Source organism: Trichechus manatus, unplaced genomic scaffold, assembly GCF_000243295.1.
Source record: "Trichechus manatus latirostris isolate Lorelei unplaced genomic scaffold, TriManLat1.0 scaffold00127, whole genome shotgun sequence".
In the NCBI taxonomy this organism is placed as follows: domain Eukaryota; kingdom Metazoa; phylum Chordata; class Mammalia; order Sirenia; family Trichechidae; genus Trichechus; species Trichechus manatus.
The window spans coordinates 6,628,565-6,655,309 of NW_004444063.1; the positions used below are offsets into that span (position 1 = coordinate 6,628,565).

General features: G+C 39.2%; 1 protein-coding gene across 1 annotated transcript in view; it reads right to left on the reverse strand.

Annotated features, from left to right (window-relative positions):
- Nucleotides 1-1,478: 1,478 nt before the first annotated feature.
- The window catches only part of LOC101356574 (solute carrier family 22 member 4), a 55,294-nt gene continuing 30,027 nt past the window's right edge, over nt 1,479-26,745 (reverse strand). The window contains exons 5-10 of the mRNA XM_023739006.1: nt 24,506-24,632; nt 16,486-16,586; nt 13,468-13,682; nt 10,289-10,471; nt 4,489-4,624; nt 1,479-3,066 (exon numbers count right to left, since the gene is read on the reverse strand). Coding sequence (XP_023594774.1) covers nt 2,991-3,066; nt 4,489-4,624; nt 10,289-10,471; nt 13,468-13,682; nt 16,486-16,586; nt 24,506-24,632 — 838 coding nt within the window. The 3' untranslated portion in view covers nt 1,479-2,990. The remainder of the gene's footprint in view (nt 3,067-4,488; nt 4,625-10,288; nt 10,472-13,467; nt 13,683-16,485; nt 16,587-24,505; nt 24,633-26,745) is intronic.

Below are 26,745 nucleotides of genomic sequence, written 5' to 3' on the forward strand. Positions count from 1 at the left end.
TAAGAGCCCTGGGTGGTGCAAATGGTTTGCACTCAACTTCTAACCTAAGGAGCCCTGGTGGCACAGTGGTTAAGAGCTCGGCTACTAACCAAAAGGTCAGCAGTTCAAATCCACCAGCTGCACCTTGGAAACCCTATGGGGCAGTTCTGCTCTGTCCTACAGTATCACTATGAGTTGGAATCAACTTGACAGCAACAGGTTTGGTTGTTTGGTTTTACTAGGCTAAAGGCTGGCGGTTTGAACCTACCCAGCAGCACACAGAAGAAAGTCCTTGTGATCTGCTTCCATAAAGATTACAGCCAAAAAACCCTATGGAGCAGTTCTACTTTGTAACACATGGGGTCACCATGAGTTGGAATTGACTCAACTACAATGGGTTTGGTTTTGGTTCATTATGTAATGCAACCCCAGCCCCTCTTTCCTTAGGTCAGTCGATATCAAGAGGTAATTATGAAGTGGGTCTTTCTGACCTGGCCAGCCCCCTCCCCAGAGTCACCTCATCACCTCACCTAACCTGTTAGTTAGGTGTAGTCTGAAGTCCTTGAAGACACTTAAATTCCAAAGTTTTTTAAGAGATTATGTCTCAGAACCAAGAGCAAAGACCAAATTCTTTGGGTAAAGTTAATGTAAGCCGCATGGATAATATTTACTAGAACATCTCAAAATAAGTTGTTTTAAAAAGTGGTAAAACATGTATCCATAAAATTTCTGTTAATGGGGATGCCTCTAGTGTTTCACTCTAATGTACAGTGTAACGCTGGCTTTTGGTCTGAGATGAATATTCATAAGCAAGTTCAGGAAGTTTCCTTTTTAGAGCTAATTTTAAGAGCATTAAAAATCAGGAATACCTGTCGAATTTAATCAAACACCTTTTTGGCATGTATTGATCTATTTGGTCTTTGATCTACCAAAGATATAATCACTTGTGTCCTGTTGCTTTTTCATAAACAAGTTTTAAAAAGTCATCTTTTACTATTACAAATTATAGAGCACCCATACAAATGGCAAAAAAAGGTTAAATAACACATCTTTCTATATTTAGAAAAATGTTTGAGAGCATTTAATATTTAGGCATTTATAAATTCAAATTTCTAAGTATCAAACAACATTTTCACCAAGGTAGAGTTACACAGTATTTTAATTAAAATAAATATTTATGAAATGCCTATTACATAAAAGAAAGCACTATGCTAAGCAGTACTAGGAGGGGTGGGGGAAGGTTGGGAGGGATAAAAAGATAAGCAAGATGAGGTCTCTGGCTTCTGGAGGCTTTTATATAGAGGGGCAACCAGACAAGTCCCCAGCTGAGCGAGGGTGAGAAGTAGAAGAGCACAGTGGTGTGAATGGCCACTGCTGGTGGGAATTTCAGGGAGAACATCTTGGAGCAGCATAACCTGCCCACTGTGGGACAGGCAGCCTAGTGCCAGGTGGGGTGGAGGGAAGGGCAATCCAAACAGGCTGCAATGGGAGAGAGAAAAGCACTGAGGCTGTGCTCCTGTGTCTCCAGTGAGAAAGCATAAACCATTCTGAGATATTCTACTGGGTTTTAAAACAACAATCACAAAGTAGGATCAGTGTGTCTGTGCCTCTTATATAAAACATATAGTAAAAATAGGGCAATACAGAGAAAAAATTCTGAGTTAACCAGAAAGTTCAAGATAAGGGTCTTGAAATAATCAGAACAGTTTATCAAGATGTTACATCAAAGGTTCCTTTGAAAAACAGTTTGATAATGAACATTTGCTTTTGAAGATCATTATTTTCAGGAGATGATGCCACCAAGCAGCATATAAACAACCAGCACCTGCCTATTTCTAGCAGTACCCTATAGCACTGGACGTGTGTCAGTGCTGCTTTCAGGGGTGCCACTTAAACAACGAAGGGATGCTGCTTCAAGTCTCCAGGAGGAGCTTCTTGCTATGTTACCATCTCAGCATACCTAACACATGGTGAGATGGATAGCTGACATTTATTTTTTGACCTTATGGTAATACATTATCCCATTAGTGGCTTTTTCTTTTACACTGCTCATTTGTGGAACTGAGGTTCCGCCATTGCAGACATGGTGCACACCTGGCTGGAGAGGATACAGGTGAATACCATGCTTAAGAAGGTATGTATTCATGGAAAGAACTGGGTTTTAATAGACTTTCCAGACTGCTCTGAGTCTTCTTCCTTGGTGCTGGCTCCTCTTGGTTGTGGGGCATACAAACCATCTCTGTATCAATTCAACTGGTTGGTGCAGTTTTCCTGATTATCTGTTTACCAGAAAAATATTTCTTAAGTCAGTTTTATGAAATGGAGGGGTTAGTCACGTGCTCACAAGGAGCACTACAAATGTGGACCATTCAATAGGCTATGAGGTATAGCTGCTGAAATTGTAGCCTTGGCTCCCTTCCTGAAGGCAGACGAGCCATATGAGCCAGGCTACTTGATCTCTTGCTGCATGTCTTGTAAAACGATATTATCTGCCATCAGTTATCTCAAAGGAGTGTATAAAACTTTCTGCATAGGAATACTGCATCTAATAATTTGGTTTTTGCAGTATGTAAGCATGCCCTTCAAAAGCTACTATACTTTTGAATATGCTTCTTCACTTACACACGTGCACGCACACTGTCACCTAAGGGTTGTATTAGTACAATAAACTTATTTAAATAGTACTTGTATGCTTGGAAATCAATGTTAATCTTTATATGGATTTTACCAGTCCTTGACTAACACACACACAAAAAAATCTTACAAACCTATTTCATCAAATTAATTAGGAAATGGTTTCCATTCTCTGGAAATGGTTTGTTTTTAAAAACAAGGGGATTATCCGGAAGAGTGGTCTAAAGTTTGCTATATGACAAGGGTATCTCAGTAGGATCTTTTTTAGTGGTTATAATAGTCATTATAATCCATCCATTTCAGCAGGAAAGGCTTTTGTTTCTTCACAGAGTCTTATGTATCTCTTTTCCAGTTCACCAGATGGGGTAGATATTTCATCAGAATGCAGTTATTAGAACCTTGGGATTTTCTTCTGTCTCCATTGACTCTCTTGTTTTCTTCCCCAATCTGAACCTGAAAATAAAATAGCTGTTAAAGAAAATGAAATATTCAAGATTCTTCTCAAAATGCCAATCTGACACTGAACAACATTTCTCCAGTCAATGAACAAGTAATTATTTAATTCTAACAAGAACCTCATGAGTCTAGAACTAGTATTTTATGATTCTGAATTTTGAGGCCATTTTTTAAATTAAACATAAACAAAACCCAGAACTTAAACTCTTTTACAGTTTCCCAGAAGAAAGCATAGAAAGATAAACATGAAATTTTTGGCAAATTTAAGTTGATACTGAAGTAGCTATGTAATTAAAAAGAAAACAACTTATCAAAAATGAGTACCTTTTACTGTATATGTTCTGTCAGGGATCAGAATCTGTTCCCATATAGACTAATCTTTGTCATGGCCGGGCACTAAAAACACTTTATATAAACTCAAAATAGTTATATCAGATATTCCCATGTAACAGAAGGGAATACTGAGGCTTAGAGAAAATTAAGTAATTTGTCCAAGTTTATGCAGTGGATTTCGGGTTTGAAGGCAGGCAATTTCACTTTAGAACCTAAACTTCTACCATACCACTAATATTTTAAATGTTTATCAATATCATAGGCCAAAAAAAAAAAAAGATATGAAATTGTTTTATTTTGTATTTATTATGTGGACAAGTATGTTTTTTCATGTGTGTTTAGCCACTTATATTTAGTCTTCTATAAATTGCCTGTCCTTTGCCAGTTTTTCTACTGAGTTGTTTATCTTTTTCTCACCGACTGTGAAGAGCTTTTTGTGTATTAGCCCTAAATCTATCTTGTGTGTTGCAAATATTTTTCCCCAGCTTGTTGACTTTTGTCTTTATTTTTGTTTCTTTTTTGCCATACCAACAATTTTAAAAATTATATTATCAGATACATCTCTTCCTTTATTGCTCTTTGCTTTTCCCATTATGCCAGAAACATCTTCTCTAAGATTATAAAAATATTTATGTTTTCTCCTGGTACATTTATTACTGTATTTTTTAGGACTTTTTTTTTTTTTTAAATCTCTCTGGACTTTATCTTGATGTACTTTGAAGTAGAATCCAACTTTTTTTCCCCAAAATGGATAGCTAAATATTCTAACACATTTTATTGAATAATTTGTCTTTCCCCTCACTGATTTTGAATTGTCACTTTTGTCATCTACCAAATTCTCATATTTCTTGAGTTTACTTCTAAACTCTATTCTATTCCATTGTCTTCTATACCTATACCATTAACACATTGGTTTAATTACCATTGTTTTAAAATATGCTATATTATCTTTATAATATGCTATATTATTATCTGATTGAGCTAGTTTCTACTTTAATACTCTTCTTTTTCAGAACCTCCTTTGTATTCTTGTGTATTTATTCTTTCTGAGGAATGTTGGTATCATTTTTTTCAAATTCCACTTACCCTTTCACTTTCTGCATCTGCTCAAAGGTCTCTGGTAGAGTTGTCCCAAAACTTTCAGGGAAGAAAAGGGTTACAATTCCGATCAGGATAGTCAGACTACCCATGACGATGTAGGGCAGAACTCTGTTATAAGCACCTGTAAAACATGGGACATTAAGGGCATCAATCAGAGCGTGAAATACAAAACAGGGATTCTCTGGATGCTCTTGAGAATCATTTTGTAAAGATGTCAGATAGTACTTGAGAATAGTTTTAAATCTGAACATTTTCAGAAGACAAAAAAGTAAGCAAATATCATAGTTTCTTCTTGGCAGATGCCATTGACTCTACATTTCTACAATCATTTACCTACTTGTTTTTGTATTATTGTAAGTGCCTTCCTGTCAACTGGTACTCTATAAGCTACTACTTAATCATGTGTGACAGATGTTCCTTTGATAGAAGTTTTTGCCTACCAAAGTTCCCTCATAAGGTGGAGGAAATTGGAGATGGGGCAGGGGGAGGACATCAGGGAGAAAAAGGTTGACCAAGATTTTGCAAGGACAGGTTCTGCCCATCAAAAGGCTAGTGTGACCTTTGCTTTTGCCCAAACCAGTGGGCTTCAGTGGAGAGCTAGGTCCACAGAGCCATGAAATGCTAAAAGAAAATGTTAAACTAAGTAATATTTTCAATTCAATTTAAATCAATATATGTCAGACACTCTGTGAAAGCACTATGCCTGGATTCATTTTGTTTCATTTTTGAAGTTAAGATTTTATTTAATAATATTACTATAGGAAAAGAACATTTATATGTCTTGGTTTTGTATGTAATTAGAAAAACTACTCCCAGCTCTTCTTTATCTGGGTTACTCAGACAGGAGAATAATAGGCCTCATCTTCCTTCCCTTCTACACACAGAGATTACAGAGGAACACTGCACCCAAGAATTTGATCTGACCCAAAACATAAAGAAAAACATTGATCTTGAAGCTTCTCTGAGGCCTCTGTGTAGCTAACAGGATTAACTATCATGGAGTAGAAAGCTCTGTCTTGGATTTCGTTTCTTATGTTTTTTATGGTTCACCATTGGACCATCTGAGCATGGTTTGAAAGCATAGGGAAAAACAAAGAGGAAGTGATACCACTCTATATAATAATGTACTGTTTCAGGTGTGGAGTCCTGGTGGAGTAGTGGTTAAGAGCTCAGGCTGCTAACCAAAAGGTCAGCAGCAGCTCCTTGGAAACCCTATGGAGCAGTTCTACTCTGTACTATAGGGTTGCAATGAGTCAGAATCGACTCAACGGCAACAGGTTTATCTCAGGTGTGGTCCAGGGCAGTGGGGCAGAATAGGTTTAAGTTAGGGAAATGTTCTATTTTTCTGTAAGGATTTAGAGTGTACCTTCTGTGAGAATTAATATGTGTCTTTGGGAATGGGTGTGTATGTGTGTGCTTGAACCAATAGATGACCAATAGATGATTAGGAAGGATAAGGAGATAAGTCTGCATCTCTTAATAGAATCCTTAATAAGAACTAGGCTTGGAGTGCCAGATCCTACCCTGAGTATCCCACTGAAGCCTCTCTTAACGTATGTGGGTTGGCACTCTGTATGTAATCAGTAATCAATCTGTTACTCCAGATTGATACATTCGATTAGATAAACCAGAATTTTCTGTATTTCAAAAAATATAATGCTAAAATGCAAATGACAAGCTAGAAAAAGTATTTACAATAGATATTTGTTGTTGTTGTCGTTGAGTTGATTCTCACTCATGGAGACTCCATGTGTGCAGAGTAGAACTGCTCCATAGGGTTTGCAAGGCTGTGACCTTTTGGAAGCAGATTGCCAGGCGCCTCTAGGTGGGTTTGAACTACCATCCTTTCAGCTTGTAGTTAAGTGCTTAACTGATTGTATCTTCCAGGGACTCCATAATATATATATTTATAGAGCTAATTACCTTCAATCACAAAGAGCTCTCACAAATAAAAAAGAAAAAGATGAATAAACCACTAAAAATGGACAAAAGATATGAATAGTCAGCTCACTGAAAAATAAATAGGATGGCCAATAAATATATGAAAAAATGCTTGACCTCATTTATAATTAATTAAAGAAATGTAAATGAAAGCAATAATGATATCCATTTTTCATACCAGATTATCAATGATTAAAAAATTAGATAATCCCCATTGTAAGTGAGGATATGAAAAAACAGGTACTCTCCTATATTGATAGTTGGATTATAAATTGGTACAATAGTTAGAGGTCAATTTGACAATATCTATAAAAAATTTTAAAGGCATTCTTTGTTCCAGCAAATTATTAATCTATTCATGAATCAAGATGTATCTAAAAAAAATGCACAAAGGCGCAGCAGAAGTATGTTCATTGTAGTGTTGTTTATAATCGCAAAAACCTGGGAACGGCCTAAATGTCCATCCAATGGACCCTATTTAAATAAATTATGTACATACAACCTTGGAACACTATGTAACTATTTTGAAAAAATAGTAGAAGAGCTAAATATAGAAAGATATTCTATATATGGAAAGATATTCTGCTACAATGCTAAGCTAAAAAAAAGAAGCTGCAAAATAGTACGTGTAATATAATTTTGTTTGTATATTTTATGTGTGCATATATATACATACTTGTGCAAAACAAAATGTCTGAAGAACTACTCACCAAAGAGTTAATACTGGTTACTTCTAGGGAATGTGATTTGGGAAGCTGGGGGGAGGAGAGATGTGGGATTTACATTAACTTTACCCAAAGAATTTGGTCTTTGTCCTCAGTCCCTGAGACACTATCTCTAAAAAAAAAAAAAAAACCTTGGAATTTAAGTGTCTTTGATAAGAACGCCAGACCACACCTAACTAACAGGTTAAGTGAAATGATGAGGTGACTCTGGGGTGGGGGCTGGCCATGTCAGAGAGACCACTTCATGATCATTGTGAGATACTGACTGACCTCAAGAGGAGGGGCTGTAGTTTGCATTACGTAATGAGACCCCCAATAAAAGCTCTGGATATTGAAGCTCCATGAACTTCCCGGTTAATGAAAAACATTGACACATGAGAGAGTAGCATGTTCCTTTTTGGGACATGAAAGCTCCGCATTGGGAACCCTCCCAGACCTTGCCCTATACATCTCTTTATTTATTTTATTATTTTCCTACAAGAAAACTGTAATTATAAGTCTTAAACTTTCCATGAGTTTTGTAAATTGTTCCAGTGAATTACTGAACCAAGGGAGTAGTGGGAGCCAGCAGGTCAGAAGTGAGAGGTGGGGGGCTAACAACATCTGAGCTTGCAGCTGGCATCCTGAAGGGGTAGCAGGAAACCCTGAACTTGTAGTCAGCAGGTCAGAAGTGTGGGTGTCACTCCTATTTAACATTGTGCTGGAAGTCCTAGCTAGAGCAATAAGGCAAGAAAAAGAAATAAAGGGCATCCAAATTGATAAGGAAGAAGTAAAACTTTCCTATTCACAGATGGTATGAGAGAACCCTAAAGACTCCGCAGGAAAACTACTGGAACTAATAGATTCAGTAGAGTAGCAGGATACAAGATAAACATACAAAAATCAGTTGGATTCCCATACACTGATAAAGAGAACTATGAAAAGAAAATCAGGAAAGCAATACCATTTATAATAGCCCCTGAAAAAATACAATACTTAGGAATAAATCTAACCAGAGACGTAAAAGAGCTATACAAAGAAAGCTACAAAACACCACTGCAAGAAACCAAAAGAGACCTACACTAATGGAAAAACATACCACGCTCATGGATAGGTAGGCTCAACATTATGAAAACGTCAATTCTACCCAAAGCAATCTACAAATATAATGCAATCTCAATCCACATATCAACAGCATTCCTTAAAGAGATAGAAAAACTAATCATTAACTTTATATGGAAAGGAAAGAGGCCCCAGATAAGTAAAACATTATTGAAGAACAAAGTAGGAGGCCTTGCACTACCTGACCTCAGAACCTACGGTACAGCTACAGTAGTCAAAACAGTCTGCTACTGGTACAACGATAGACACATTTACCAATGGAACAGACTCGAGAACCCAGAAGTAAATCCATCTACCTATTGCCACTTAATCTTTGATAAAGTCCCAAAGTCCACCAAATGGGGAAAATAGTCTTTTTAACAAATGGTGCTGGCATAACTGGATGTTCATCTGTAAAAAAATGAAACAGGACCTATACCTCATACCATACACAAAAACTAATTCAAAATGGATCAAAGACCTAAATATAAAACCAAAAACTATAAAAATCACAGAAGAAAAAATAGGGTCAATACTAGGAGCCCTAATATATAGCATAAACAGGTACAAATCATAATTAATAATACACAGATACCAGAAGATAAGCTAGATAAATGGGGTCTTCTAAAAATTAAACACGCTCATCAAAAGACTTCATCGTAAAAGGAAAAAGAGAACCTACAGACTGGGAAAAAAATTTTGGCTATGACATATCCGACAAAGGTCTAATCTCTAAAATCTATAGGAAAATCCAACACCTCTATAATAAAAGTACAGATAATCCAATTAAAAATGGGCAAAGGATATGAAAAGACACTACATCAAAGAAGACATTCAGGTGGCTAACGGATAATGAGGAAATGCTCACAATCACTAACCATTAGAGAAATGGAAATCAAAACTACAATGAGATATCATCCCATCCCAACATTACTGGCATGAATCAAAAAAAAAAAAAAGAAAGAAAATAACAAATGTTGAAGAGGTTGTGGGGAGACTGGAACTCTTAGGCACTGCTGGTGGGAATGCAAAATGGTACAACCATTTTGGAAAATGATATGGCACTTCCTTAAAAAGCTAGAATAGAAATACCATACAATCCAGCAATCCCACTCTTACGAATATATCCTAGAGAAATAAAAGCCGTCACATGAATAGACATATACACACCCATGTTCATTGCAGTATTATTCACAATAGCAAAAAGATGGAAACAACCTAAGTGCCCATCAACAGATGAATGGATAAACAAACTATAGTACGTACACACAATGGAATACTACACAATAATAAAGAACAATGATGAATCTGCAAAACATCTCACAACAAGGATGAATCTGGAGGGCATTATGCTGAGTGAAATAAGTCAAACACAAAAGGAAATCACTCCTGAGGTTTACCCTTCAGCCAAAGATTAGACAGGTTTATAGGGCCAAAAATAACACAGATGAGGAACGTGCTTTGTAGTTCAATAGTGTATACAAGACTAATGGGCACACCAGCCCAAAAGCAAAGACAAAAGGCAGGAAGGGATAGGAAAACTGGACGAATGGAAACAGGGAACCTGGGGTGGAGAAGGGGAGAGTGTTGACACATCATGGGGTTGGAAACCAATGTCACAAAACAATTTGTGTATTAACTGTTTAATGAGAAACTAATTTGCTCTGTAAACTTACCCCTAAAGCACAATAAAAAAAAAAGTGTGCTGTCATGGGGACACCCAAGCTTGCAGCTGGCATCTGAAGTCCTGGCCTACTTGGCAGTCTGGAGAATTGTGTTATTTAACTTGTGAGCTCTGAACTAGCTCCGGGTGTTTAGGGTCAGAGGATGAAGTGCTGCATGGACCGGTGTCAGACCTGAACAGAGAAGCAAAAAGTGAAGATTTGCTTTTTGCTGATTATTATCCTTGTAAGAGGGGAACTTGTACTTTTTGTACTACTTTCTCTGCTGTTTGAATTTTTCATAATGAATATCTATTACTTTTATTCTTAAAACGAATTTAAAGAAAGAACAACAACAAAAAAAACGGTGCATCTCACCGAGGTAAACGAAGTAGGGAGCAATGATGCTGCCCACTCTGGAGGCCATGGATGTGATCCCCACAGCCATGTTCCTGACCAGGGTCGGGTAGAGCTCTGCAGTGAAGACATAAAGCATGGAGAAAGCAGAGGTGATCCCAAATTTTCCCAGCATCACCAGACCAATGGACAAGATGTAGTAATCTGGAAAAGAGACACAGTGTAAACAGAGGTGCATTTTAGAAGTGATACTTTCTTAACCTAGTTGCTTTTATTGTCCTTTTGTTGGAGAATGTTTTTATTAACATAAGAATATTCCCAAAATAACACTTTCTCTTTAAATGTCCTAATGACTGGACATGGACAAGGATGGAAAGTGAGGAGTGGCTTTGTACTTTGCTCTACTGTTATTCGAGATCATTTATGTGTTCAGTGACCTTTGTCTATTTTTCTTTTATTTGGTACAATGGTTTCATGGTAAGTTGTCAGCATTTAATGTAGTTAAGTTTAATCTTCAAAGAGATGGACCAATATGACCCAGCAATATCACTCCTAGGTATATACACAAAAGAATTTAAAACGGGGACTCAAGCAGATTCTTGTACACCAAAGTTCATTGCAGCATTATTCACAGTAGCCAAAAGGTGGAAACAAGCCAAGTGTCCATCAACATATGAATGGATTAAAATCGCTGTGTATACATTGTGAGGGATTGAATTGTGTCCCTCCAAAAAAATGTGTGTCAATTTGGCTAGTCTGTGATTCCCAGTATTGTGTGACTGTCTACCATTTTGTCACTTGATGTGATTTTCCTATGTTTTGTAAATCCTACCTCTGTGATGTTCTTGAGGTGGGATTAGCAGCAGTTATTTTAATGAGGCAGGACTCAATCTACAAGATTAGATTGTGCTTTAAATCAATCTCTTAAGATATAAAAGAGAGAAGCAAGCAGAGACATAGGGACCTCATACCACCAAGAAAGTAGTGCCAGGAGCAAAGCGCGTCCCTTGGACCGGGGATCCCTGCACTGAGAAGCTCAAAGACCTTCCTCCAGAGCCAATAGAGACAAAAAGCCTTCCCCTGGAGCTGGCGCCCTGAATTTGGACTTCTAGTCTACTAGACTTTGAGAGCATAAACTCTTGTTTGTTAAAGCCATCCACTTGTGGTATTTCTGTTATAGCAGCACTAGATGACTAAGACATACATAAAATGGAATATTATTCAGCTTTAAGGAGAAATGAAGTTCTGATACCTGCTAGAACATGGATGAACCTTAAATACATGCTGAGTGAAATTTGTCAGACATCAAAGGACAAATATTATATAATTCCACTTATATGAAATATCTAGAATAGGCAAATGCATACGGACAAAAGTTTATTAGCTTTCACCAGGGGCTGGGAGGAGGGGGAAATGGGAAGTTATTGCTTAAGGGGTACCGAGTTTTTGTTTAGGATGATGAAAAAATTTAAAAATGGGTAGTGATGATGGTTGCACAACATGGTGAATGTAATTAATGTCACTGAATTTTACACTTAAACATGGTTATAAACAAACCAATTAAAAAATAGAAAAAGAACTTGAATAAACATTTCACCCAAAGAAGAAATACAAATAGCCAACAAGCACGTGAAAAGATGCTCAACATAATTAGTCACTAAAAACCAAACCCGTTGCAGTCAAGTCGATTCCGACTTATAACAACCCTATAGGATAGAGTAGAACTGCCCCATAAGGTTTCCAAAGAGCACCTGGTGGATTTGAACTTCTGACCTTTTGGTTAACAGCTGTAGCTCTTAACCACTACACCACCAGGGTTTCCAGTTAGTCATTAGGGAAATACAAATCAAAAGAACAATGAGATATCACTTCGCCCCTACAAAGATGGCTATGATTAAAAAAAAAAAAAAGGAAAACAATAGATATTGGTGAGGATGTGAAGAAATTAGAACCCTCATCTATTGTTGATGGGACTGTAAAATGGTATAGCCACTGTGGAAAACAGTTTGGAGGTTCCTCAAAAAGTTAAACATATAATTGCCATATGATCTAGCAATTCCTCTACTAAGTATATGCCTGCAAGAATTGGAAGCAGGAACACAAGCAGATATATGTACACCAATGTTCATTACAGCACTATTCACAATGGCCCAAAGGTGGAAACAACCCAAGTGCCATTTTGTTGAATGGATAAACAAAATGTAGTATACAGAATGGAATATTACTCTGCCATAAAGGAAATGAATCCCTGTTACATGCTACAATATGGATGAACTTTGAAAACATTATGCTGAGTGAAATAAGTCAGCAACAAAAGCACAGGTATTATATGATTCCACTTACATGAAATATCTAGAATAGGCAAATGTACAGAGTCCGAAGTTTATTAGTGACTATCAGGAGTGGTAGGGAAGGGGAAGAGGGAGTCCTTGCTTAGCGAACATTGAGCTTTTGTTAAGGGTAATGGAAAAATTTGGAAACGGATAGTGGTGATGGTTGCATAACATGATGAACATAATTAATGCCACTGAATTGTACACATAAAAAAAAGTTGAAATGGCAAATGTTTTATTATATACATATTTACCACAATACAATTTTAAATGGTTAAAATGGCAAGTGTTTTGTTTTATATATCTTACCACAATAAGATTTTAAAAATAATAATAAAAGAGATGGACCAATCCTTTCTATCCTTCTCTTATTAAGAAATATATATTTCTGTGTATCAATAATATATTGACGTAACATTTATGTGATATCTAACTATAGATTACAGACCATAAAATCATTGCAATTAACATTGGAACTACCATGTACTACCAATGTTAACATTTGAATGTATACCTCAGACAAAAGGTTTGAAAGTATCAAAAAATTAGGAACCATTAGTGTGACTCTGAGAAAGAGGCTTGAGAGTTTAGGTGAGTCCTTCCACCAAGGAGATGAATGGGAGAGTGCCTCTTCCTTTTTAGTTAGTGATTTCAGATTCCCCAAGGCTGACCCTTCTGTTGAGAAGAGTTGTTTTTGAGCCCTGGATACTATACGGTCAACTCTCACTTGTCTAACTGATTTATGAATGGTTTCTAATATAAAGGCTGCATAAACAGGAAGCCATGACAAATAAGTGGCCTTTTGTGGCTCTCTCTCTTTTTTTTTTTTTTTTGGTGAAAAGTTGTTAACATTGCTTAACTTCTTACCTTCAGGAACTACTTGAATTAAAAGAAGCACACCTCCTCCCATGAACAGTACCCCAGCTATGATATAACGCCTAGGCAAGCTTCGAAGTAGCAGCCATGCTGTAATGTAAGCAGGAATTTCAATCAAGGCAGAGAGGAAACAGTTCAGATAGGCATCTCCATGTAAATTAGGAGTGTTGAGAGACAGAGCAAAGTAACCCACTGAAGTCAGCATCCTAAAAAACAAACAAACAGATAAAATTACAAAAGGATGGCTTCAATCACTCAAAAATTTCCTGATGGTCAAGAAATTGTCTAGATCTTGCTGTCCTATATGTAGCCACTAGCCACATGTGACTATTTAAACTTAAATAAAATTAAAACAAGTTAAAAATTCAGTTCCTCAGCTGCACTAGCCACACGTCAAGTGCTTAACAGCTACATATTGCTAAACCAAAAAAACCAAACCCATTGTCATCGAGTGGATTACGACTCCCAGAGACCCTACAGGACAGAGTAGAACTGCCCCCATAGGGTTTCCAAGGAGCGGCTGGTGGATTCAAACTGCCACGACATTGGTTAGCAGTCAAGCTCTTAACCATTGTGCCACCAGGGCTCCATGTGGCTAGTGGTTACTATATTGGACAGTATAGATGTAAAACATTTCCATCATTGCAGAAAGTTCTATTGGACTTTCTAGCCTAGATATGCCAATATTCAACAATGCCTATCCTAGGGCAGTTGATTTCAAATTTCAGTATTTCCTGAATAGTTTGTACATTCTCACTCCCCTAGAGATATTATTTGAAGAAAGAATGTCAGTCACATCAGTGAACATAAAACTGAGATTTCAATCTTACCAAAAACAGATACATCTGTAATACTGTGGGATCCACTTACAGTAAATTCTGATTTAGTGAAGCTCACTTTAGAGAAAAGAATGAAAGTCCATAATGCTTCAAAGCATCACAGAGTGCAAACTGCACATCCTGTCATTACAGTCAACTTCTACCCAGAAGCTTCTCTGGGAAAAATAACTGCACTATGCACTGTGTATACAAGTTTGCTTGTTACTAACATGACTGAAAAGCAGAGAATGTCTGAAAAATGTCTTTAGAAACACAGCTGGGTCTTTTTTATACACACCATACTAGGTTGGATAGCACAACAGCTAACCCCAAACAAAACAAAAAATTAAACTGTACTTCTGTGGGGATCTTAATGCTTTCACATTTGGTGATAAGCACAATGACTAGTTTATTATTGGCTCAGTAGCACCATTACTCAAGACAAATTTGTACCAGAGAGATATGCTGACATGTAAGAACTGAGGAGATCCACAGTGAGGAAGGCCATGTGCCTAGGACACACTTGATTAATTCAGGGGCACTAGCTGGATTCTGTCATTGATTTCTTCTAATTGCAAAAACTGGATGGCCCTTCAAATAGGCTAGCTGCAGCTTGAATCTACTAGTTCTAATTCTCATCTTTATTTTGTGTGTGTGTGCACGTGTGCTGCTGTTATGGGTAGGCCAACTCTTTTTTTTTTCCTTTGCCTCATTTCTTGGCAGATACGTTATTAAATCTGGTCTACAAAGTCAATTCATTATTTCTGTGCCTTTAAAGAACTAGTTAGTTTGATGTTAACCAAAAAACGTGTTGCCATCCAGTCGATTCCAACTCATAGTGACCCTACAGGACAAAGTAGAACTGCCCTATAGGGTTTCCAAGGAGCAGCTGGTGGATTTGAACTCCTGACCTTTGGGTTAGCAGCCAAGCTCTTAAACACTGTGCCACCAGGGCTCCAGTTTGATACTATCAAGTGTTAAAAAGCTATGGAGACTCAAATCTAGGCAATGGGGATGCAGGTGATTTTAATTTCACTGTTCAATTGCCAGTGCAGCTTCAGAAAGCAGCATGTGAATTAACATCTGTGCTGCAGGCACCAGGGTCATCATTAGTCTTCTAATTCTGTAACCTTAGGGGGGGAGGGAATCCTTTCCCTGTGGGCCACAGTACTGCCAGCTTAAATATAGTTCCCTGTGATTTTTTTAAGTATCCAGTTCCATGAATCGAATGGAGGCATTTCCAAATAACTTTGTTGTTGTTAGCTGCCGTTGAGTTGGCTCTGAATCATGAAGACTACATACATGACACGACAAAAAGTTGCCCGGTCCTGTGCCATCTTCACGATCATTGGTATGCTCAAGTCCATTGTTGTGGCCACTGTGTATTTTGAGTGCCTTCCAACCTAGAGGGCTTATCTTCCAGCACTGTATTGGACAATATTCTCTCATGATATATAGGTTTTCATTGGCTAATTTTCAGAAGTAGATTGCCAGACCTTTCTTCCTAATCTGTCTTAGTCTGGATGCTCCACTGAAACCTGTCCACCATGGGTGACCCTGCTGGTATTTAAAAACCAGTGGGATAGCTTCTGGCATCACTAAAAAAAACAAAACAAAAACCCAAACCCACTGCTGTCGAGTTGATTCCGACTCATAGCAACCCCATAGAATTTCTAAGGCTGTAAATCTCTACGGAAGCAGACTGCCACATCTTCTCCCATGGAGCCCCTGGTGGTTTCAAACTGCCTACCTTTTGGTTAGCAGTCGATCGCTTTAACCACTGTGCCACATAGCAACATGAAAACCACCACAGTATGACAAACTGACAGATCCAAACCCCAAGCCCATTGCCATCTAGTTGGTTCCAACTCATAGTGACCCTATCAGACAGAGTAAAACTGCCCCATAGGGTTTTCAAGGCTGTAAACTTTATGGAAGCAGACTGCCACATCTTTCTCCCATGGAGCGGCTGGTGGGTTCAAACCCCACCCTTTTGGTTAGCAGCAGAGCGCTTTACCACTGCACCACCAGGGCTCCAACTGACAGATGGAAGGTGGCAAATAACTTAGAATTCTATAATTTTTGTCTCAGGGTAACTCAGACCTTGCCCAAATGTTTCCTCTGAAATAAAGAAAATCAGTTGTATACTTACGTGCTGTATGTATGCATTTTCAGATCACTTGTTACTTACCATAGCAACAAAGACATAATTGTTATTATGGCAATATTCCAAGTCCTGAACAGGTCCAGAATGAAAACTTTCTGCTGCTTCAGAGGTTTTAGCTCCTGTGACTAAAATAATGGAAACAGCCATGAGATTAAGAGGTCGTAAACAGGACAATTTATACATGTAACACTTGCTTTGCCTTGAATAAGCTTAGAAGTCTGAAATTTGGGGGGAATAAGGGCATCTACTACTGACCTTTTTGGTTAGCAGCAGAGTGCTTAACCACTGTACCACAGGAGAAAAGACCTGGCAATCTGCTCCCTCAAAGATTACAGCCTAGGAAACCCTATGGGGCAGTTCTACTCTGATTGCAATCAACTCAATGGCACATAACAACAATAACAAGGGCATCTACCTATGTGATGCTTATTCTAATACTTTACAATGTTTTTAGACCATTTTAGACAGAAGTCTTTTTAAATACATAGCATCAGCTGCAGTTTGTCCTTATATAAAGCCTGATTGTTAACATAGCCTTTTCCTGACTCCTGATCATCACTGTGGATGGCTTTTATCACACTGAGCTACTTAGGGCCTATTAGTCTGGTGGGATCATACAGCCTTAAACTGCCTTGAGGTCCTATCTGCTTTTTATACTTTTGTTGTTGTCTCGTAGCATCAGAATAGACTCAGGTTAACCAGGAGATCTTGGGCAAGATATTATTTATCCTCTCTGAGCCTCAGTTTACTTCTTCTGTAAAATGAGTATAATAATTGGGAGCTGAGACAATTAAATGAGATCATTTATATATAAAGATTAGCACAGTACTTGAACCATGGTAAATACCCAATAAATTTTAGCTATTATTATTATTACCTCATCTTCGAGGAAAAGATGCTAGCCTTCAGTGGTTAGTGGCAATTTCTTACTGCTGTCCATGGGCTTCTCTACTTTTAGTTTGCCGATGTTAATTTACCATGAGTTAGGAATCTAGATAACCAAGCTTATTAGAATTGAAACTGAAATAAAAATTACAAGGCTGCTGACACATTACAGGGATTGCAATCAATGTCCAGAAACCATTTATTTGTGTATAAATTTTTGAATGAGAAACTAATTTGCTCTGGAAAGTTTAAAGCACAATAAAAAAAAAAATTATAAGATTCTGAGGTGGGAAATCCCTCGGGAGAAAGAACAAGGACTTTGTAACCCTATGGTAGTTATGCAGTAAGAGATTGAGGAAGGAGGAGTTTTTGTTAAGAAGGAAATGAGTGTCAGACCTGCCTTTATAGCAGATGCTTCCCAAACGTCAGCATCCTTCTTTCCAGGAATAATTAGATACCTCCTCACACATCCCACAGCCATGCTGCCTTTCTCTCCTGCACTATTGGGAGCGTCGTTGTTGTGTGTTGTTGAGTCGATTCCAACTCATAGCCATCCTATAGGACAGAGTGTGGCTTCCTAGTCTGTAATCTTTACGGGAGCAGATTGCCAGGTTTTTTCTTCCTTGGAGTGGCTGGTGGGTTAGAACTGCTGACTTTCAGTTAGCAGCTGAGTGCTGAACCATTGTGCCATTGTGTCCCCAGCAGCATAACCCTGTTATTACAACAAAGCAAAGCCGCTGAATAAACAATGGGAACTAGCAGTCCTCCTAGAGGGTTCTGAGAGCAGTGGCCACACACAGACAGGACCTGCAGATCAAGCCTGTGCTAACATTTGGTGCTTCCCCACGGCCCTTGTTAAAACTCAGATTGTCAGGCCCTGCCCTGGGCCTTCTTAATTTGAATCTTTCATGGTGCTTGGGAGCCTGGAAATCTGTATTTTTAAAGTTCCCTGAGTGATTGTGATAAGCAGCCAGGTTTGGACTACTCTTGTATCTAGTGGTTGTCCCTGGCTTGTGTGAAGCCACGAAAATGTCTGGACCAGGCACCGTGCAGATTGAAGCTGCTTCAAAGGTGAAGTCCAAGATCGCTTCCCAAGAGGATACTACTCTATACTTTTTCCTGTCAAAGTTAATGCCACTGTCCCTAACCTGGGACATGGGTAAAAAATCACAGTTGGACAAACAAAAGCACAAAAGGACAAACACTGTATAATCCCACTTACATGACATAGGCAAAGGTATAGAGACCAAAGATTATTAGTGGTTACCGGGGGGTGGGGGGAAGGGAAAAGGAACGTGGGAGTCATTGTTTAGGGGGCACTGAGTTTCTGTTACTGGAATAATTTGGAAAAGGATAGTGGTGATGGTTGCACAACATGATAACTGTAATCAGTGTCACTGAATTATACATGTAAAAATCATAGAATTGACAAATGTTTTGTTATATACCTTTTTTACCACAATTTAAAAAAACAAAAGGTAAATAAGTCACAGTTGTTAAGAACAAGGACTTTGAAGCCAGAGAGATCTAGGTTCCAAATCCCAGCTTAATAGCTATGTGATCCAGGGAAAGTTACTTAACTTCTCTGTGTCATACTTTTTTCTCCTAAACAACGGGGCTAATAGTAGTGCATAAGCACTAAGTGAGCTGAACACTGTGCCGGGATCTGGTAGGCTCTTCATAATGCTGCGCAGGCTGCACTTGCGGGCACAGAGCCTCCTAGAGGGGACCCGACCTGGGAGGTGAGCAGGGGAGATGATCACGGCAGGAAGAAACAAGGTACTGTCAGAAGCATGTGTTTTGACACTGGACTTCGCTCTTATTCATCAACTATATATCTCTTATGTTTTACGATTGCTTTTATCCACATAGGTCTGGATTCTACAACTAGACTGTCAGTTTCTCAAGACAGGAATCAGACCACATATCCAATAAGTACCCATAAACACCTAGCACAGCACTGAAGAGCATACGTGTCAGACACTCCCACTATTCTTTTTGTAGCCACTGAAATTGATTAAGGCTGGGAATGGAATTCTTGATTTGAAGAGCAAAGACTTAAGACATGTTTTGGCCTGGTAGCCCTCTGAGAGCTTGGGTTCATGGTCACTGTAATTCAGCCTGCAGCCACAGCCAGAGTACTGTATCTGGAAAAGGTGCGGAAGGCCAGGGATGGGGGGAGCCCTCAGGGGTGGAGCACTGGCATGCCCTCCATCCTCCAGAGTTCTGCTTTCCATGGCAGCCGGGAGTGCAGACTTCAGCGCAGGGAACGCGTATTCCTGCTGCAGCCACACTTGTCTTCCTTTTTTTTTTTTTTATTTCCACGAGTACTTTTTTTTTTTTAGGATTAATTTTTTTTATTGTACTTTAAGTGAAAGTTTACAATTCAAGTTAGTCTCTCCTACAAAAATTTATGCATACATTGTTATGTGACCGTAATTGCTCTCCCTATACTGTGACAGCACACTCCTCCTTTCCACCCCAATTTCCCATGTCCATTCAACCAGTTCCTGACCCTCTCTGCCTTCTTATCTCACCTCCGGACAGAAGCTGCCCATTTAGTCTCATGTATCTACTTGAGCTAAGAAGCACACTCTTCACGAGTATCATTTTAGGTCCCACAGTCCAGTCTAATCTTTGTCTGAAGAGTTGGCCTCGGGAATGGTTTTAGTTCTGGGTTGACAGAGAGTCCAGGGGCCATGATTTCTGTGGTTCCTCCAGTCTCAGTCAGACCATTAAGTCTGGTCTTCTTTACTAGAATTTGAGTTCTGCACCCCACTTTTCTCATGCTCCATCAGGGACTCTACACTTGTCTTCTTGGGGTGTCCTGAGCAGTCTACTTTTTCTCCTACCCAATCCTCACCATTCACCTAAGTGAAGCCAATCATCCTCCCTGGTTTGGACTTGTCCAGGCAGGACCTGGCCTCCTTGCTCTCTCTTTCACTGTACCACTAGGCAGTCTCCACTCCTTGAGTACGTGGCATTAACTCCCTTCTGCTATCATTTATCTTTTCTTCTAATCCTCTTGCCCTTGTTAGTTACGTTTGATGCTCCCAAAGGGCAAGCGCTCTCTCTTATTTTTCTTGTTTCCCCTAGGACCCAGCAGGGCCTGGCACACTGCATGTCCTCGTGACTGTCAGGAAGTGTGGCTGCTTCCACAGAGTATCAGCCTTTCCTGTGTCCACTGGTCTACAGGGGTGACCCCTCAAGTCTGTGCTCTCAAGCCTTAAGATCTACAAATGACACATAGCAAGACTAAAGACATGCACAGCTTCCTCAGCTGGCTTTGGTGAGATTCAGGGTTCAGTAAGGAACCTGTGGGTGGCATAGCTCTCAAACACATTTTTCCCACTTAATCTAGACATCTAAAAATCCTTTGTCTGTAGCCCCGTCAACGGTATGGAGCAATCAATAAAAAATTGGAGATAAATGTACAAAATAAAGGGAAGGAAAATTTAATGACATTATATGCTAAGCAGTTTACACATATTAAAAAAAAAAAAACCTATTGCCTTCGAGTCAATTCCTACTCATAGCGACCCTATAGGACAGAGTAGAACTGCCCCACAGGGCTTCCAAGGAGCAGCTGGTGGATTCAAACTGTTGACCTTTTGGTTAGCAACCTGAGCTCTTAACCACTTAGCAACCAGGACTCCTTACATACATTATTGCACTTAATTTGTAGTATGACTCAAGAAGAAACAGCTGCAAACATCCATTACTATTCAGAACGTGGAATGTAAGAAGTATGAATCTAGGAAAACTGGAAGTTGTCAAAAATGAAATGGAACACTTGAAGATTGATATCCTAGGCATTAGTGAGCTGAAATGGACTGGTATTGGCCATTTTGAATCAAACAATCATATGGTCTACTATGCCAGAAATGAGAAACTGAAGACTTGCATTCATTGTCAAAAAGAACATTTGAAGATCTATCCTGAAGTACAAAACTTTCACTGATAGGATAATATCCATAGTGATAGGATAATATCCATATGCCTACAAGGAAGACCAGTTAATATGACTATTATTCAAATTTACGCACCAACCACAAATGCCAAGGATGAAGGAATTGAAGATTTTTATCAACTTCAAAAGTCTGAAATTGATCAAACATGCAGTCAACATGCATTGATAATTACTGGTGATTAGAATGCAAAAGTTGGAAACAAAGAAGAAGGATCAGTAGTTGGAAAATATGGTCTTGGTGATAGAAATGATGCTGGAAATCACATTATAGAATTTTGCAAGACCAACTACTTATTCATTGGAAATACTTTTTTTCCATAACATAAACGACGACTATACACACGGACCGCGCCGGATGGAATACACAGCAATCGAATTGACTACGTCTGTGGAAAGAGATAATGGAGAAGCTCAATATCATCAGTCAGAACAAGGCCAGGGGCTGACTGCAAAACAGAACATCAATTGTTCATATGCAAGTTCAAACTGAAGCTGAAGAAAAGTAAAACAAGTCCACAAGAGCCGAAGTACAACTTTGAGTATATCTCACCTGAATTTAGAGACCATCTCAAGAATAGATTTGGTGCATTAAACACCAGTGACTGAAGACCAGACGAGTTGTGGAATGACATCAAGGGCATCATACATGAAGAAAGCAAAAGGTCATTGAAAAGAAAGAAAAGACCAGAATGAATGTCAGAAGAGACTCTGAAACTTGCTTTTGAACGTAGAGCAGCTAAAGTGAATGGAAGAAATGATGCACTAAAAGAGCTGAACAGAAGATTTCAAAGGGTGGCTCTAGAAAACAAAGTAAAGTATTATAGTGAAATGTTCAAAGACCTGGAGTTAGAAAACCAAAAGGGAAGAATACGCTTGGCATTTCTCAAGCTAAAGAACTGAAGAAAAATTCAAGCCCCGAATTGCAATATTGAAGGATTCTGTGGGCAAAAAAAATTGACGAGGGAAGCATCAAAATAAGATGGAAGGGGGGACATCATACACCACCAAGAAAACAGCACTGGGAGCAGAGGATTAGGGTAGGATTGTAACACTCTTACCAAGGTCATGTCCCTGATCCCATGTAAAGGGAGTTTCCCTGGAGTGTGGCCTGCACCACCTTTTATCTTACAAGAGATGAAAGGGAAGCAAGCAGAGAGTTGGGGACCTGATAACACCAAGAAAGCAGTGCCAGGAGCAGAGCGCGTCCCTTGGACCTGAGGTTCCTGTGCTGAGATGCTCCCAGACCAAGGGAAGACTGATGACAAGGACCTTCCTCCAGAGTCGACAGAGATAGAAAGCCTTCCCCTGGAGGTGACACCCTGAATTTGGACTTGTAGCCTACTAGACTGTGAGAGACATAAATTTCTCTGTTAAAGCCAAAAAAAAAAAAAAAAAAAAAGATGGAAACAATGCACAGAGTCACTGTACCAAAAAGAATTGGTCGATGTTCAACCATTTCAGGAGGTAGCATACGATCAAGAACCGATGGTACTGAAGTAAGAGGTCCAAGCTGTGCTGAAGGCACTGGCAAAAAACAAGGCCCCAGGAATTGACAGAATACCGATTGAGATGTTTCAACATATGGATGCAACACTAAAAGCACTTACTGGTCTATGCCAAGAAATCTGGAATACATCCACCTGGCCAACTGACTGGAAGAGATTCATATTTGTGTCCATTCCAAAGAAAGGTGATCCAATAGAATGTGGAAATTATCGAACAATATCATTAATATCACATACAAGTAAGATTATGCTGAAGATAATTAAAAAACGGTTGTAGCAGTAAATTGACAGGGAACTTCCAGAAATTCAAGCTGGATTCAGAAAAGGATGTGGAAGGAGGGATATCATTACTGACATCAGATAGATCTTGGTTGAAAGCAGAGAATACTAGAAAGATGTTTACCTATGTTATATTGAATATGCAAAGACATTCAACTGTGTGGATCAGAACTGTGTGGATATATGGATAACACTGCCAAGAATGGGAATTCCAGAACACTTAATTGTGCTCATGTGGAGTCTGTACATAGACCAAGAGGCGGTTGTTCCAACAGAACAAGGGGATACTGCATGGTTTAAAATAAGGAAAGGTGTGCATCAGGGTTGTATCCTTTCACCATACTTTTTCAGTCTGTATGCTGAGCAGATAATCTGAAAAGCTGGACTATATGAAGAAGAACAGGGCATCGGGACTGGAGAAGAGTCATTAACAACCTGTGATATGAAAATGACACACCCTTGCTTGCTGAAAGTGAAGAGGACTTGAAGCACTTACCGACGAAGATCAAAGACTACAGCCTTCAGTATGGATTACACCTCAACATAAAGAAAACAAAAGTCCTCACAACTGGACCAATAAGCAACATCACGATAAACGGAGAAAAGATTGAAGTTGTTAAGGATTTCATTTTACTTGGATACACAATCAATGCCCATGAAAGCAGCAGTCAAGAAATGAAATGACTCATTGCAATGGACAAATCTGCTGCAAAAGACCTCTTTAAAGTGTTAAAAAGCAAAGATGTCACTTCAAGGACTGAGGTGCACTTTGTGTACTTGCCCCAAGCCATGATATTTTCAATTGCCTCATATGCATGCGAAAGCTGGACAATGAATAAAGAAGACTGATGAAGAATTGAAGCATTTGAATTAGGGTATTGGGAAAGAATATTGAATATACCTTGGAATGCCAAAAGAACAAATAAATCTAACTTGGAAGTACAGCCAGAATGCTCCTTAGAAGTGAGGATGATGACACTTCATCTCATGTACTTTGGACACGTTCTCAGGAGGGACCAGTCCCTGGAGAAGGATATCATCCTTGGTAAGGTAGAGGGTCAGTGAAAAAGAGGAAGACCCTCAATGAGATGGATTGACACAGTGGCTGCAACAATGGGCTCAAGCATAACAACGATTGTGAAGATGGCGCAGGACTGGGCATTGTTTTGTTCTGTTGTACATAGGGTCGCTGTGAGTTGGAACCGACTCAACAGCACCTAACAAAAATTTGTGCACAGCTCTTTAAGGTGAATTTCATCTCAGAACTTAGTCATCATTGTGTCCCTAAGACTTAGTACAGTGCCTGGTACATAGTGAATACTCAATAAATATTGAATTAAGTTAAATTTCATAAAAATCAAGAACGCATAGCTGATTTCAAGAGGCAACATCTGCAAATTCTTACCTCCATAGAATCAAATATCACTTCTGGGGTAGTAATGCTGTTCATTTTTGCAGCTTTTTTAATGATATCTTCAGCTTCTTTAAATCTTCCCTGGGATATCAGCCACCGGGGAGATTCAGGAATAAACCTAGAATTAATTTTCAATAGTCTGTAATTTTTCACAGTAGCATTGTTTGATACTATTATTTGCAAGTTGCCCCCCGCCAATAGATTTAATTTTGTAAAATTCTAGTTTGTGGGGTTTGTTTGTTTTTTAAAGAAAATTGGGAGGGGGCCCTCATAAATAAGTAAAAGGACCTTCAAGTCTCAAAGTCCTGATCAAATCTCAAGACTGATCATCAGTTGTACTTGAGACCAAACCAGACCATAACGGGTGACATTACTGTGGGCATTTTAAGCCAGGGCAGCTGGAAAAGGCCATCTGAAACGCAATAGCCATTGTGGTTCAAAAGAGAAACACACTCTACTAAACTGTAAGACCCCCCAGAGAAGAAACTGTATTTTCAGAATGTCCAGCCTCGGAGAATTCCTGATGCCCCAGCTGGTGGCGTTTGCCAGTTTATGGGCTAAAGGCTGGTCAGGGCATCTGTGCTCCTCAAGATTTTGCTGCAGGTAGAAGAGAAGTTGAGCGCCCTGATGCCCTCCTGTGGAGTCCCCACAGCTTTCAGTGGATTCCCAAGTCGGTGAGCACCCAAACCCTTTTGGGAGAGATAAGCCAATGTTCTCTTTTTTGTTTTGTTTTAGTGTCTAGAAATTTTTTTCTTTTTATAACAATCAATCCACTGACATTCAAACACAGTTGCAAATATTGCCTTCCATTCTTTCCTAATTTTTATTTCTCAGAGTCTTAGCCATTCTTCTGCCAGCTGTTTTCTTTATCTATTTGCTAGTATTTAGTTACCCTAGAAAATAAATTACATGTAGCAGAGCAAGTGGCCTCCTGTAATTAACAGGTCCACCCAAAGCCTCACTAGGAATTAGCTCAGAGCAAAACACAAGATATCAAATGGCCAACCCTGAAGCTGCCGTTCACAGCTTACAAGCACATGAGCTGAAAAATGAGTCCCAGTTTACATTTGTTTGGAATATGCCCTAAGTTGGTCCCTGTAGGAACTGATGATGTTAGATCACTAACCTTCAGTACCTCGAGCTGCACTGTCTAATAGGACTTTCTGCGGTCTTCTATATCTGTGCTGTTCAATACAATAGCCACTAACCACATGTGTCTATTGAGCACTTGATATGTGACTAGTGTGACTGAGAAAATGGATTTTAAAATTTATTTACTGTTAATTAATTTCATTTTAAATTGAAACATGTGGCCAATGGCTACTGTACTAGTGCAGAATTAGGGGTCTTACTGCAAAGCCACTGTATCCTTCATGGACACTTCTACTTCTGAGCAGTTTCTTTCCCCAACCAGGTGATGCTTAGAAATAGTCTACCTTTCTTTCTATAGGCTCTGTGGCCCATCATTGGTCTCAGATACCCTATGAAACATGTTTATTGAGTCAACTAGAAAAATGCAACACTTCCTCCATGTTGCATCTATGGCTTCCTTCCCACCCCTACCTCCACCCCTTACACATATACTCCATTCATACCTGTGGTCACTTACTGCCAAGCCTTTTAAAGGAACTTGGAACATAAAAAATTCCCAAGTCACCTGTAATGATTCTGTGTAGTTTCCCCTCCCACTTCCAGCCCACTGTACCCAGGACTGCTGGGATCTCTACTTTTGAACTGTTGTGATTTGGGGATGCACAAATTCTCAAGTCTAGCTGATCATTTCAGAAGTTAATGGAGTGGTAAATGAGGTTGTACACTATAGCCACTCTGTAGATTTAATTCAAATTAAATAGGGTGGGCTGTTGCTGGAAAGCTGCTGAGCAAGCAGCAGAAAGGACAGCAACTCTTAAGTGTCCCCCATGTCATCCCAGCTCACCTGGACTGATGGGCATTGATTCAGGAAGTCTCACTTTCAAAAGTGAGATGTTTAGAAGAAAGCTACTTTGTAGAGGAAGACGATAAGACTGTTTTTGTTAAACTTTCAGGACAACACCCAGCTTGTTAGTGCTGGCCCCAGGCTGCCCTCTGTTGGGGCAATCCTCTCCCTGGAGCAGTCCTGTCCCTGGTGCTGCCGTGTCCCTGGTACAGTCCTGTCCTGGAGCAGTCCTGTCCCTGCAGCAGCCCTGTCCCTAGAGCAGCCCTGTCCCTGGAGCAGTCATGTCCTGGAGCAG